The 14854-nt window shown below is 41.6% G+C and overlaps 1 protein-coding gene across 2 annotated transcripts in view; it reads right to left on the bottom strand.

Annotated features, from left to right (window-relative positions):
• LOC133561982 (G patch domain-containing protein 8) overlaps positions 1-14854 on the bottom strand; it is a 151080-nt gene that overhangs the window by 12553 nt on the left and 123673 nt on the right. For both annotated transcript variants that reach the window (XM_061915742.1, XM_061915743.1), the window contains exon 3: positions 3089-3219. In XM_061915742.1, the coding sequence (XP_061771726.1) occupies positions 3089-3219 (131 nt within the window). The remainder of the gene's footprint in view (positions 1-3088; positions 3220-14854) is intronic.

Genomic DNA, 14854 nt, shown 5'->3' with positions numbered 1-14854 from the left:
GGGAGGTAAAAGGTCCCATTTTTATAGTCTGTGGCATGACTCGGCATAACCCGGAGCGCCTAATGTAGGAAATACGTTTGGTTGCGCTTACCAACCTCAAAGCTATTTCATTTGGTACATGGTGTAATGATAAGTATGACCAGTAGATGGCAGTCAAACATAAGAGATAAGTGTAGACTGCGCCGTTTTATGTTTCAACATAAATAAATGGGTTGTAGCGCTTTTCTACCTACAACATACTCAAAGCGCTTTGACACTACTTCCACATTTACCCATTCACACACACATTCACACACTGATGGAGGCAGCTGCCATGCAAGGCGCTAACCAGCACCCATCAGGAGCAAGGGTGAAGTGTCTTGCTCAGGACACAACGGACGTGACGAGGTTGGTACTAGGTGGGGATTGAACCAGGGACCCTTGGATTGCGCACAGCCACTCTCCCACTGTGCCACGCCGTAATACGGGTATTATTATGGTGTGTGTACAAGGTAAGCCATATTACCTAGTGCTTTGTTTTGCAATTTTATGTAAAAGCAAATGTTCTTACCTTCTGGTGCCTGCTGATCTGTAATTGGTATCTGCATGAATCCTGAAAAATTGAGCGTGTCCGCTTTTGTATTCCGTGCTGACACTGTAGTCGATAAGCTTCTTTCTTTTTCTCTATCTTCTTGTTATGTGACATTCATCCTCCACTGTTGCCATTTTTAATATAAAGTAGTGTAAAGTTCTTACTTATATTTGTCAGTACACTCGCCATGAAAGCGCTTAAACATACCGGTATAGTGAGTTTACATTATTCACCCAAGTAACTTTAGTTATTAGAGTTCCGGTCCGATGGTTTTTCACGGGACAAATTTCTGTTGTTGTTCCCGGATGACGGAAAGCTGTTCCGTTATTGATTCAAGTAAAGTCTTCTACTCCCGTCCTTGCACGCTACACCGCTACAACCAAGATGACTGGGAGAAAACGGTGCCGAAGGTGAGCCACGTAAATAAGACCGCTCACAAAACGACGCATCCATAAGCGACTTTCAGAAAGCGGCTTGAAGATGATCTGTAAAACATTTTCAATTAAAAATTTTGACCAAAGAGCCACCCTTACATGTTAAGTAGACCACAATGAAGTGTTTTCCATTTAGAAAAATAAATAAATAATATGACTCCTTTAATGCGCCCTGTAATTCGGTGCGCCTTATATATGAAAAACGATCAAAAACAGACCATTCATTGGCTGTATAATCCAGTGCACTGTATGGTCCGGAAAATATGGTAAATTAGAACTACTTTCTACTAGAAATTGTGTTAGCAATGTGCATGTATGAGCCACTACCCCACAACAAGAGGATATTGAAAAAAAAGAAGCTTATTAACTACTGCATCGCCGTTTTGTTGGAAATCTTATTTACGTGCCTCCACTTTGACAGCGTCTTCTTCCTGTCATCTTTGTTGTACCTGTAATTTTTAGCGCTTCCTTAGCGAGTCTACTGCCAGACTTGTAACTATCTTCCAAAACTCTAAGGAGCAGTGTCTCCAGAAGGAACAACTGCAGCTGTTGTTGACTAAATACTCTAATTCCTTCCTGTGAAATGACAACGTCAACATCTGGATCTATACTGGTACTAATCATTTACAATCATGAGATTACTTTCACTGGATGTTTTACTTATAAACCAGAGGAAAATACCTTTGAGAAGCTGGACCGTGCAACTTCTGAACGAGTCCCGGCAGAGGACGCTATTATTATCTGCAACGCTGCATTCCAGGCTATAAACTCCCAGACCCTGGAACAACTTGCACCAGTCCCTCTGTTATCTTGACCGCGTTGACACTTATAAGAAACATTTGAAAACGTCTCTTTTTAGTAAAACTTTTCGTTAATGCACCTTTTAATCATAATTTTTAATCCACTTTGTATCATTTTTCTGATGTTGCTCCTTTTTTAAAATTTTATTTCACCTATGTTTAGTAGATAGATAGTACTTTATTGATTCCTTCAGGAGAGTTCTATAGCGCTTTGTGATTTTTTTTCTGTGAAAAGCGCTTTATAAATAAAGTTTACTTACACAGGGGTTAGTGCGTGTGCCTCACAATACATAGGTCCCGAGTTCAATCCCGGGTTCGGGATCTTTCTGTGTGGAGTTTGCATGTTCTCCCCGTGACTGCGTGGTTCCCCCCCGGGTACTACATCTTCCTCCCACCTCCAAAGACATGCACCTGGAGATAGGTTGATTGGCAACATAAATTGGCCCGAGTGTGTGAATGTGAGTGAAGTGAATTATATTTATATAGCGCTTTTCTCTAGTGACTCAAAGTGCTTTACATAGTGAAACCCAATATTTAAGTTACATTTAAACCAGCGTGGGTGGCACTGGGAGCATGTGGGTAAAGTGTCTTGCCCAAGGACACAACGGCAGTGACTAGGATGGCGGAAGCTGGAATCGAACCTGCAACCCTCAAGTTGCTGGCACCGCTTCTCTACCAACCGATCTATGCCGTGAGTGTGGATTTGGTCTGTCTATCTGTGTTGGCCCTGTGATGAGGTAGCAACTAGTGCGCTCGAATGCAGCTGAGATGGGGTCCATCACCCTCCGCCACCCCGAAAGGGACAAGCGGTAGAAAATGGATTGGTCACCCACAACACGCGCACTAATAGCCCACTCAGTTTTATAGCTTGCACACTCTGTTTAGCAGTTATTTGGATCTCAGTAAATTACGCCATTAATGGCTGGGACTATTTTTTGTTCATTATCAGCTTGTAACTTAACCTGAAAAATAACTTCCTTGTGAAATGTGACTCTTTCTTGTCATTTCTGATAGTTTTTTTTCCCTCTTTGTAAGTTAGAGTATCCTCATGTTCTATTTACTTCACCTGTGGCCCATGGAGGCCAACTGAGTGCTCCCACATCTGTGGATGCATCCATCAAATCTAAGAAACATTGACTGGATGTGACGCACTCCAACCTCGGCGGACTCCTGATCTTATTTTGTACACACACACACACACACACACACACACACACACACACACACACACACACACACACACACACACACACACACGGCCACAAACATTGATACACACTCACCGCTGCCTCTCCTGCTGCAGCCGTGCCTGCTGGTGCAGGCGTCTGAGAGCCTTCTCCTGCTTGCGTTGGTCCTTCCATGACTTTGAGGCTACGTTGCGAGCAAACTCCCGCTGCTTGAGTTCCTTCAGCCTCTGCAGCAAACACACATTAAGGGAAGGGTGAGGGAGAGATTAGTTTCAGGGAGGCTGTAGGCGGCCTTCTTTCAAAACCGCCGCACTTGGCGCTCGCAGATCTTGCGCTCTAAAACATGTAACACAATTAACTCCATTCAGGCTAGACGAAAGCAGCTTTCCGTCAGTGCTCAGCTTGGGAGCAAATAAGCGGGTGAATAGTCGAATGCAGACACAGCAGACATGATGGAGGACATAATAATGATCATCTTTTCAGGGCGTCCTCTGCTTGTCGTCACCACTTTAGAATTGAAGCTTTGAACGTTACTAAAATAATGCTGCACTGCAAAGTTTAAAAGCACAAAACTTTCAGTGGTGTATAACGAGAACATTTATATTTTAATCAAGTGACCTGAAATAAATTAGCGAAATCCAGAAGGATTGAAAATAAAATCTTGGCTGTTGACAACAACAATTTTACTAAAACTTATTTTTTGGGCCTCTGTTATTCCTTCAACATTTGGCTGGTTTACATATGTAAATCTGGAGACCTTCAATATGAGATTTGTCAGATTTTTTTCTAGGAGAGTGTTGATAAAAATATCACATGATCTACTGGGTGGTATGTGTAAATCTAGCGACCCTGTTTATAAGACAACCTTTCTTTTTAAGATTAATTTCTAGGCCAAAAAAATATTTTTTTATATTACGGTCTTAGCTGCAATCTCTTTCTGAGTTTGTTGGTTTAAATCATATCACATGATCTGCTGGTTGGCATTTGTAACATTATAGACCCCGCACCCCTTCGTTGGTATTGTATACCCCTACATTACTTTCAGAAACCTATGTGAAAAGAACACCAGTCTTTTTGTGACTCATCCATCCATCAATCAATTTCCTACCGCTTGTCCCTTTCGGGGTAGCGGGGGGTCTCAGCTGCATTCGGGCGGAAGGCGGAGTACACTTTGGACAAGTCGCCACCTCATCACAGGGCCAACACAGATAGACATACAACATTCACACTCACATTCACACACTAGGGCCAATTTAGTGTCGCCAATCAACCTATCCCCAGGTGCATGTCTTTGGAGGTGGGAGGAAGCCGGAGTACCTGGGGGTAACCCACGCAGTCACGGGGAGAACATGCAAACTCCACAAAGAAAGGTCCCGAGCACAGGGTCAAACCCAGGACCTTCGTATTGTGAGGCAGATGCACTAACCCCTCTGATTCCCAGAGCCCAAACATAGTCTGCAGGCTCCAGAGCATTTCTTATTCGGGCTCCAGTACGCCGGAATGCCCTACTGGCAACAGTTAGAGATGCCACCTCGATAAACGCATATAAATTACACCTTAAAACTAATCTATTTACTCTAGCTTTTGAATAGGCTGTTTTAGACCGGTTGATCTGCCGCTACCCTCTCGTTTTGTCAGATGTCTACAGATAATCCCTGGAGAGATATCAATTTGGAGGTAGTGCTAGCTGTTCTAAACCCCGACCTAGTGACCACTCTTCTATGACTGGGAAGGTGACCTCCTACAACCCTGTGCTTGCCCCTAATAGTCTGGACTCTCACATTATCATGAATAATGTGGTTTGTGAAGCCCTTTGATGCACCTGTGATTAAGGGCTATATAAATGAACTTTGATTGATTGATTGTTATATATCTTTCTAGGAAAAACATGTTATGTTATGATATGTTAATGCTATAATATCTGTAATATCTATTTGAGACTGTTGATCTAAATCACATCACATGATATCCTAGTTTGGATGTGTAAGTCTCCAAACCACAAATATAAAACGACTTTCATTGTTACATTTCTTTCTATGGAACAAAACATTGTCTTATATTTGGGTTAATTCTGTAATTTCTCTTTGAGAGTGTTGGTCTAAATCAGCGGTGTCAAACTAATTTTAGCTCAGGGGCCAAGGGAGAAAAGTCTATTTCCCACGCGGGCCAGACGAATAAAACCATAGCATAATAACTTAAAAGTACAACTACGACAACTTCAGATTGGTTTCTTTGTTCTCCTTTGGCCCAAAATAGAACAAGTACATTCTGCAAATGAACATATCACAAATAATCCTCTTGATAAAACACTTCAAGTTAGTTGACAATTATGAGGAGAAAAATGGTGCAGTTTCGAAAACACCATGAAAAACACAATGACCTTAGACTTGTTCTCAGAGTATCTACAAAGCAATTAAACTTTACGTTATCTAGGATTGAACATCCATCCCTCCATCCATTTTCTACTGCTTATTCCCTTTTGGGGTCGCGGGGGGCGCTGGCGCCTATCTCAGCTACAATCGGGCCGAAGGCGGAGTACACCCTGAACAAGTCGCCACCTCATCACAGGACCAACACAGATAGACATACAACAGTCACACTCACATTCACAGACTAGGGCCAATTTAGTGTTGCCAATCAACCTATCCCCGGGTGCATGTCTTTGGAAGTGGGAGGAACCCGGAGTACCTGGAGGAAACCCACGCATTCACGGGGAGAACATGCAAACTCCACACAGAAAGATCCCGAGCCTGGGATTGAACCCAGGACTGCAGGACCTTCGTATTGTGAGGCAGACGCACTAACCCCTCTGCCACCGTGAAGCCCTTAGGATTGAACAAATAAATACAAACGCTTCAATGTATCTACCTAATTTGTCATTTCCACTGTTCACTTTCTTTAAATTTGCACAGAAGACAATTTTCATGGAACTATATCAATATGCATTGTCTCGTGCATCATTCTAAGTGGGGTTACCAATTGTTTATTTTACTCCTGTTTGTTTTACATTGGGTCCAGGGGGAGGAGTCAAATCTGCGTTTTAGCGTGTACCTTTTGCTTCGTATACTTGCTCGTCCCGGTAACTATTGACTTGCCTAACAGAATTGCTGTTGCGACATCCAGTGGACACATTTAGAACAGCAGTTTTTTTTAACTTCAAAAATGCAGCTCAATTTTACTCTAAGCAAACTCATCTCGCGAGCTGCATTTAACCTGATTGACATCACTGGTCTAAATAATATAACATGATCTGCTGTTTGACATGTGTAAATTTTGAGACGCTCTATATAAGACGTCACCTTGTCAGATTATTTTCTCGGGAGAAAATATTATTGTCTTATATTAGGGTCAATTGGTTTATTTTCAAATACAAACTCTCCCTGCCTGCTTATGCTGACATATCCCAAATCCCCCTGCTAAATATCCCATGAAATGTTTTACATGTGTAAATGTATTTTTGGCACATAGTTGTGAATACTATGTACAGTATTGGTCAGATGTACAATATACACCCAAATATAAGATGGCATTTTGTCCCCTGACAAAGTAACATCCATATTCTACAACAGTATACATGCAAAATTTCAGGTAGTGACAAATAATTTTCCCCTAAGTGAATCAGAGCATTTTGTCCTGTCACTCAAACACGCTACTAGTAACTTGCAGAGATGCAGCCATGGAAAAAGTATTACAATTTGTTGAATATTTTTCCAAAAACAGGTCTCAAAATAAATGGAATCGTCTTATATTAGATCAATGTGCTATTAATATTAAACCATCAATGCTTTAAGGCAGTGGTGTCAAACGTACGGTCCGCAGGCCAGATCAGGCCCGCGAACAGGTTTTATCCGGCCCGCGGGATGAGTTTGCTAAGTATAGAAATTAACTTGAAATTTTTTTAATGAAAGAAACAGCTCTTCTACCTGTGTCTACTCGATGTTGCAATAGAAATTCTTTGCATCTCTGTAGATCAGGAGTCGGCAACCCACGGCTCCGGAGCCGCAAGCGGCTCTTGGATCACTCTGATTCAGCTCAGCTGAATACTTGCTGACCCCCCCATTTTACCGGAAGGTTTTCTAAATTTCATTGCCTCTCCCAGAAATCTCCTAAGGATAACTTTCTGAGATTTTCATCCAGCCAACAATATTGAGGCCGTGTCATGATGGCAATGCATGAAACGTCCTCTCGACCATGTTGTAGCGTCCGCTTTAATACAATGCTATCTGAGTGCCCGCTGGCCACATCTAGTGTGCGGCTGCTGATTCAACGTACAAGCGACTGCAAGGCGTAGTTGTTCGACAGCCATACAGGTCACACTAAGGGTTGTGATATAAACAACTTTAGCACTCTTACTAATATGTGCCACACTGTGAACCCACACCAAACAAGAATGACAAGCACATTTCCGGAGAACATCCGCACTAACACACTATAAACGCAACATAACAAATATCCAGAATCCCATGCATCCCTTACTGTCCAATCCAATCCAATCCACTTTATTTATATAGCACATTTAAATAACAATAACGTTTCCAAAGTACTGCACAGCCATGTTAAAAACAATATTAAAAAAAACAATATTATGCTCCACCAATGACTGAATAAAAACCAAAAATAAATAAATATAAAACCAATATAAAAAAAACAATACAAAAACAAATATGATTAAAAACTAGACATGCACCTGGGGATAGGTTGATTGGCAACACTAAATTGGCCCTAGTGTGTGAATGTGAGTGTGAATGTTGTCTGTCTATCTGTGTTGGCCCTGCGATGAGGTGGCGACTTGTCTAGGGTGTACCCTGCCTTCCGCCCGATTGTAGCTGAGATAGGCGCCAGCGCCCCCCGCGACCCCGAAAGGGAATAAGCGGTAGAAAATGGATGGATGGATGGATTAAAAACTATTTTAAAGGGTAAAATCAATTAAAACAGTAAAATAGAAATCAAAGTGTATAAAAAACACAAAGGACAACAGAGGACCACACAACTCAAGTAGTGTTAAAAGCCAAAGAATAAAAGTGGGTCTTAAGACGAGACTTAAAACACTCCACTGTGGAAGCAGTTTGAACATGGAGGGGCAGAGTGTTCAAGAGCTTAGGGCCGACCACAGAGAAGGCCCTGTCTCCCCTGGTCTTAAGTCTGGTCTTGGGCACCACGAGCTGAAACTGGCTCTCGGACCTCAGAGCGCGCGCAGGAATGTAAATTTGGATAAGGTCCGAGATATATTGATGTATCCATGTAAAGATTTAAAAACAAACAGCAATGTTTTAAAATCAATTCTAAAATGAACAGGGAGCCAGTGCAAACTCTGAAGAATTGGGGTTATATGCTGGCGTTTCCTGGCCCCTGTTGAAAGTTGTGCTGCCGCGTTCTGGACTAACTGCAACCGGGAGAGATCTTTTTGGCTAATGCCAGCATAAAGTGCATTGCAGTAGTCCAGGCGACTTGAAATAAAAGCATGCACGACTTGTTCAAAAAGGTTAAAAGATAAAAACGGTTTAACCTTTACTAAAAGACGAAGGTGATAAAAACACGATTTTAAAACGACATTGACTTGTTTGTCTAGTTTAAAAGCCGCTGTCTATAGTGACACCAAGGCTGGTGACTTTGGGACGCACATAATTTTGCAATGGTCCCAAGTCAGTGAGGGCCGGACCAAAAACTGAAATTTCCGTTTTTTCCTCATTCATTATTAAAAAATTCTTGGCTAACCAAGCCTTGACGTCGCATAGACAGTTGAGAAGGGGTGTCGGGGCCGTGGCCTTTTGAAATTGGCATATACATTTGGCAGTCATCTGCATAAAAGTGATGAAACACTCCATGTTTCTTAAAAATCTCTTCAAGATATTTTAAAGAAATCTCTTGGAGAGAAATCTCCGGGCTCCATTATACAACCCCACTACACCCCCTCCCCTGTGTGCGTCGGTTGAGGTGGGCGGTGTTGAGGGGTGCGGGGTTTGGTGCTAGCGGCGGTGTATAATGGAGCCCGTAAGAGTCAGGGATCCATGGGATTCTGGATATTTGTTATGTTGCAATTATAATGTGTTACAGTGCGGATGTTCTCCCGAAATGTGTTTGTCATTCTTGTTTAGTGTGGGTTCACAGTGTGGCGCATATTAGTAAGCGTGTTAAAGTTGTTTATATCACAACCCTCAGTGTAACCTGAATGACTGTTGAGAAAGTGTGCATTGCAGTCGCTCACGTGTGTCTGCAGAAGCCTCATACAACATGCGAATGGGCTGGTAAGCTGTTGGTTACGGTTGTGGAGGGCGCTAAACACATTGTCATCATAGCACGCCCTTATTATTGTTGTTTGGGTGAAAACCAGCAGACAGTTGAGAGAAAGGTTGATCTGAAACTCGGTAGTCTCCCGGAAAAATCGGGATGGTTGGCAAATGTGATGTTGTCAAGCGGCATTAAAATAAAACTCGCACTAATATTAAATGTTCATATTAAGGTGCGGGCCGTGTTTCTGAGACCCCTGGTTAATACATAGCACAAAGTAAAAAAAAACTTTGTACGCTGTGTTATTTCATTTTAAATTTCAAAAGAGTCTTGTGGCTCCCATAGTTTTCTTTATTTTGTGAAACGGGTCAAAATGGCTCTTTGAGTGGTAAAGGTTGGCGACCCCTGCTGTAGATGATGGTACATATGTACAAAATAAACCACATGATGTTAGTACATCAATCGAGGAAAATGATCAAACTACATACATGGCATACTGTAATTTGATTTTGATATGTTTGTATCTTGATAGATTGAAAATGAACACCATTGAGTTGACTGATGAACATTATCACATCATTCATTCAGAAAATACAAATAACGACAAATAATGATAGAATTCTATTAACCGCAACATGTCCATCCATCCATTTTCTACCGCTTATTTCCTTTCGGGGTCGCGGGGGGCGCTGGCGCCTATCTCAGCTACAATCGGGCGGAAGGCGGGGTACACCCTGGACAAGTCGCCACCTCATCGCAGGGCCATCACAGATAGACAGACAACATTCACACTCACATTCACACACTAGGGCCAATTTAGTGTTGCCAATCAACCTATCCCCAGGTGCATGTCTTTGGAAGTGGAAGGAAGCCGGAAGACCCGGAGGGAACCCACGCATTCACGGGGAGAACATGCAAACTCCACACAGAAAGATCCCGAGACTGGATTTGAACCCAGGACTGCAGGACCTTCGTATTGTGAGGCAGACGCATTAACCCCTCTGCCACCGTGAACCGCAACATGTAAGTGTAAAAAATCAACAACATTATGATTTGTACATTTTCAGAATGTGCTTCTTTTATTTTTAAACACAGAAAACAATCTGAAGGTGTCTTTATTTTTAAGTTATCGTGTAGGGATTTTATCAGTCCAGCCCACTTGGGAGTAGATTTTTCTCCATGTGGCCCCCGATCTAAAATGAGTTTGACACCCCTGCCTTAAGGGCTTCTGTAATGTTGACAACTATAGCACTTATTTCATAGTTCTGGCCCAGAAATGATACTTAAATGTAAAATTACCTCAAGCTAGACACAATAGTGATTTAAGGCTTCTTTACTAACGGGTTTCAGCACATTTTGGAATACCCTTTTTTAGCGCCAAAATGTGGGCGTGCCTCCATTAGCCTGTTGATGTCACCCACAGATGACTGAAGATGATTTTATATTGCGTCATATGTGCTTCAGTAGTATCTTAATTGTAAATGGTAAATGGGTTGTACTTGTATAGCGCTTTTCTACCTCTTTGACAGTGTTTCCACATTCGCCCATTCACACACACATTCAAACACTGACGGTGGGAGCTGCCATGCAAGGCGCTCACCAGGACCCATCATCAGGAGCAAGGGTGAAGTGTTTTGCTCAAGGACACAACAGACGTGACTAGAATGGTAGAAGGTGGGGATTGAACAAGTAACCCTCAGATTGCTGGCACGGCCACTCTCCAAACTTCGCTACGTCATCCCGAATCATGATATTTCCGCACAGAATTTGAAGGAATTATCAAATACGTCTGCCAGATGCATTGATGCAGGTTGTAGCAGCACAACTAAAGAAAGTCAGCCTGCAAACATTTCCAAATGATGGCAAAATGAAGAACGTATGGACCTCTCCAGTCAAATTAGCTTGGGAGAGAAAAGTGTAATTTGCAACAATCCTTTCAATCATTCTGAATTTAATGAAAAAGGGTTTTAGTTGGAGTTAGGATGGAAACATGAATTAAAAGCTAATAAGGAAACAATGCTGTAGGGCAGTGGTCCCACGACCTTTCTGTATCCGCGGACCGGTCAATGCTTAATAATTTGTCATGAAAAAGGGACGTTTTTGTCATGAAAAAGGGAGTTTTTTGTGGTTGGTGCACTATTTGTAAGTGTATATTGTGTTTTTATGTTGATTTAATAAAAACATTTTTTTTTTATTATTTTATTTTTTTATAAAAAATTATTCTGCGGCCCGGTACCAATCGGGCCACGGCCCGGCATCGGGCCGCAGCCCGGTGGTTGGGGACCACTGCTGTAGGGTCAATAGAAGGGGAGATGGAAGAGCAGGGAAGTGTGGAATTGGCTATTATTTAATATTTATTTTTAGATCATAATGTTAACCATATTAGTTGTTCTTCCTGTCATAAAAAACAAACAGTGACCTATGCATCTTTGACCTGAGACTCGCCTGGGCACACCTGAAGCACCTTAACTTTGGCTATCGTGAGCGTGCAACATAGCTGAGTCATGTGACTGCTCCTTGCACATTTGTTGTGATAAAGGAGACATTTCATAAATAAGGTAGGTAGTACAATAGACATAAATACACACTACATAAATTCTGATTTGTGATCTGTTGAATAGGCACAGTTAAAATGGCAAATAATGAATGACAAGACGTTGAAATTGTATCACAAACATATTCCCAGCCTCTTCCTGCTATGTCACTGAAAACATATATTGGGACCAGTGACGTGCTGTCAGGGAAGGCAAATGAGGCTGTGCCTCACCTGCCACCAGGTGGCTTAACAATGAGATTTTCAAAAACAAAGTAATTAAATAAAACAAGTTTTAATATTTCTCTTTTGGTTTATGCTTTCTATGTGATTTTGGTGTGGTTCCTGTATATTTTGATCATTTTCATGGTTCAAAATCGCAGAAATTCCATATTTCCTGATCAAAACAACGCAGCATACGAGAAGTGAGGCAGACACAGGCGGTGTCTCCACGGCTACACACAGTGTGTATTGGGCGTGCGTGCGAGGGAGCATATGCTTGTTGCCACGTGGAAAAGGCAGGCCATGAGGCAGCAAGTACATCTGCCTCAAGGTAGGGAGCGATATATTGTCAACTTGCAGTTCAATGCCTCAGCAGTACTCTGACTCGCCACACTGGGAGAAGTGGGGGCGCTCAAGCTAGCAGACACAGGTCTCTCCAGCAGAAGCCAGTCTTTTTTCTTTTCTTTTTTTTTTTTTAACTATATTTATAACAAACAAGGCATTTGTATTAGAGTAAGCCAGCGTTTGTGGGTGTTTTTTGTCAGATACAAAAATATTTTTTAATTTCTTGGAATGAAATTGAATTAAATGAATGTTTCTGCCAATATGGAGGATTATATATTGTATCCAAGATTAAATACTTCTCTAAACTGGACTTTAAGACAAAATTAATGCGATCATACAAAGTAGGTTTTCATGGAGGATAGCTATTGCTGCTTCAGATACAAATACAGAAAGGTAAAATACATTCACAATACTTGATTTATTTTTTGGGCTTTAGGAATCACTTATAAGCCGGAGTCTTTTGAACGCAGGGGACATATGGTACAATACAATCGGCAAGATAGGATGGAGTTAGACCGTGTAGTATTTTATACGTAAGTAGTAAAACCTTAAAGTCACATCTTAAGTGCATAGGAAGCCAGTGCAGGTGAGCCAGTACAGGCGTAATGTGATCAAACTTTGTTGTTCTTGTCAAAAGTCTAGCAGCCGCATTTTCTACCAACTGTAATCTTTTAATGCTAGACATGGGGAGACCCGAAAATAATACGTTACAGTAATCGAGGCGAGACATAACAAACGCATGGATAATGATCTCAGCGTCTTTAGTGGACAGAATGGAGCGAATTTTAGCGATATTACGGAGATGAAAGAAGGCCGTTTTAGTAACGCTTATAATGCCTCAAAGGAGAGAGTTGGGTCGAAGATAACACCCAGATTTTTTACAGAGTCGCCTTTTTTAATTGTTTAGTTGTCAAATGTTACAGTTGTATTATTAAATAGAGGTCGGTGTCTAGCAGGACCGATAATCAGCATTTCCGTTTTTTGGCGTTGAGTTGCAAAAAGTTAGCGGACATCCAATGTTTAATTTCATTAAGACACGCCTCCAGCTGACTACAATCCAACGTGTTGGTCAGCTTTAGGGGCATGTAGAGTTGGGTGTCATCAGTATAACAGTGAAAGCTAACACCGTATTTACGTATGATGTCACCTAGCGGCAGCATGTAGATGCTGAAGAGTGCAGGGCCAAGGACCGAACCCTGGGGAACTCCACATCTTACCTTAACATAGTCCGAGGTCACATTGTTATGGGACACGCACTGCATCCTGTCAGTAAGATAAGACTTAAACCAAGACAGGGCTAAGTCTGACAAACCAATTCGTGTTTTGATACGCTCTAATAAAATATTATGATCGACAGTATCGAAAGCAGCGCTAAGATCGAGGAGCAGCAATATAGATGACGCATCAGAATCCATCGTTAGCAATAGATCATTAGTCATTTTTGTGAGGGCTGGCTCCGTAGATTGATTTGCCCTGAAACCGGATTGAAAGGTTTCACATAGATTGTTAGACGCTAAGTTTTCATTTAGCTGCTCTGAAACAATTTTTTCGAGGATTTTTGAAATAAAGGAAAGGTGAGACACCGGTCGGTAGTTTACCATGAGGTCAGGATCGCGGTTAGGTCTTTTAAGGAGAGGATGAATAACCACTTTTTTGAATGCTAGGGGAACATTGCCCGAGGAAAGTGATAAGTTTATAATATTTAGCACTGATGGACCTAATAAAACAAAGAGCTCCTTGATAAGTTTCCCAGGATGAGGGTCAAGTAAACATGTTGTTTGTTTTATTCCATTTACACGTTGTAACAATTCTTCTAATGTTATTTCCTCAAAACGAGAGAAACTATTTTGGAGGGCAGTATCCGCCGTATATACAGTCGTATCTGTGTTAATAGAACCCAGTTGTAGCTGGGACGCATTGTCTTTAATCTCCTTTCTAATGACTTCAATTTTCTTATTAAAGAATTTCATAAAGTCATCAGCTGAGTGGGTGGAGCTACCGGAAGGAGTCCCTTGTTGGGTTAGCGATGCTACCGTACTAAACAAAAATTTAGGATTTATTAAGGTAGATAAGATTTTAGTAATATTTAGCTGTAGCTAAGGTAAGCATGCGTTAATAAGTTATTAAACTATCATTCCATGCTTGATGGTGCACCTTAAGTTTAGTTGTGTGCCATTTGCGTTCCAGCTTTCTACATGATAATTTTAGAGCTCTAGTTTCTTCTATAAACCATGGGGTACGCCTTTTTGGAGCCTTTTTTAACTTCAGCGGTGCTATACTATTAATGGTTTCGCGCGGGGCGTCGTTAAACTTGTTAGTTAGGTTATCAATAGAGCCCACATACTTTGGGAATGGTGCCATTACTGAGGGCAGTATGCCAGCAAGAGTTGTCGTTGTGGCAGCATTAATGTTGAGGCTGCTATAGCAGTTATTATTATTATTAGCTTGCCGAACATGAGTCTGAACCTCAAATTTTATAAGGTAATGATCGGACATTACTTTAGTATACGGGAGTATCATAACTTTGGAAACGG

The sequence above is a fragment of the Nerophis ophidion genome, linkage group LG11 (genome assembly GCF_033978795.1).
Source record: "Nerophis ophidion isolate RoL-2023_Sa linkage group LG11, RoL_Noph_v1.0, whole genome shotgun sequence".
Taxonomy (NCBI): Eukaryota; Metazoa; Chordata; class Actinopteri; order Syngnathiformes; family Syngnathidae; genus Nerophis; species Nerophis ophidion.
The sequence above is the reverse complement of the archived record's forward strand: the minus strand, read 5'-3'. Positions and strand labels throughout refer to the sequence as shown.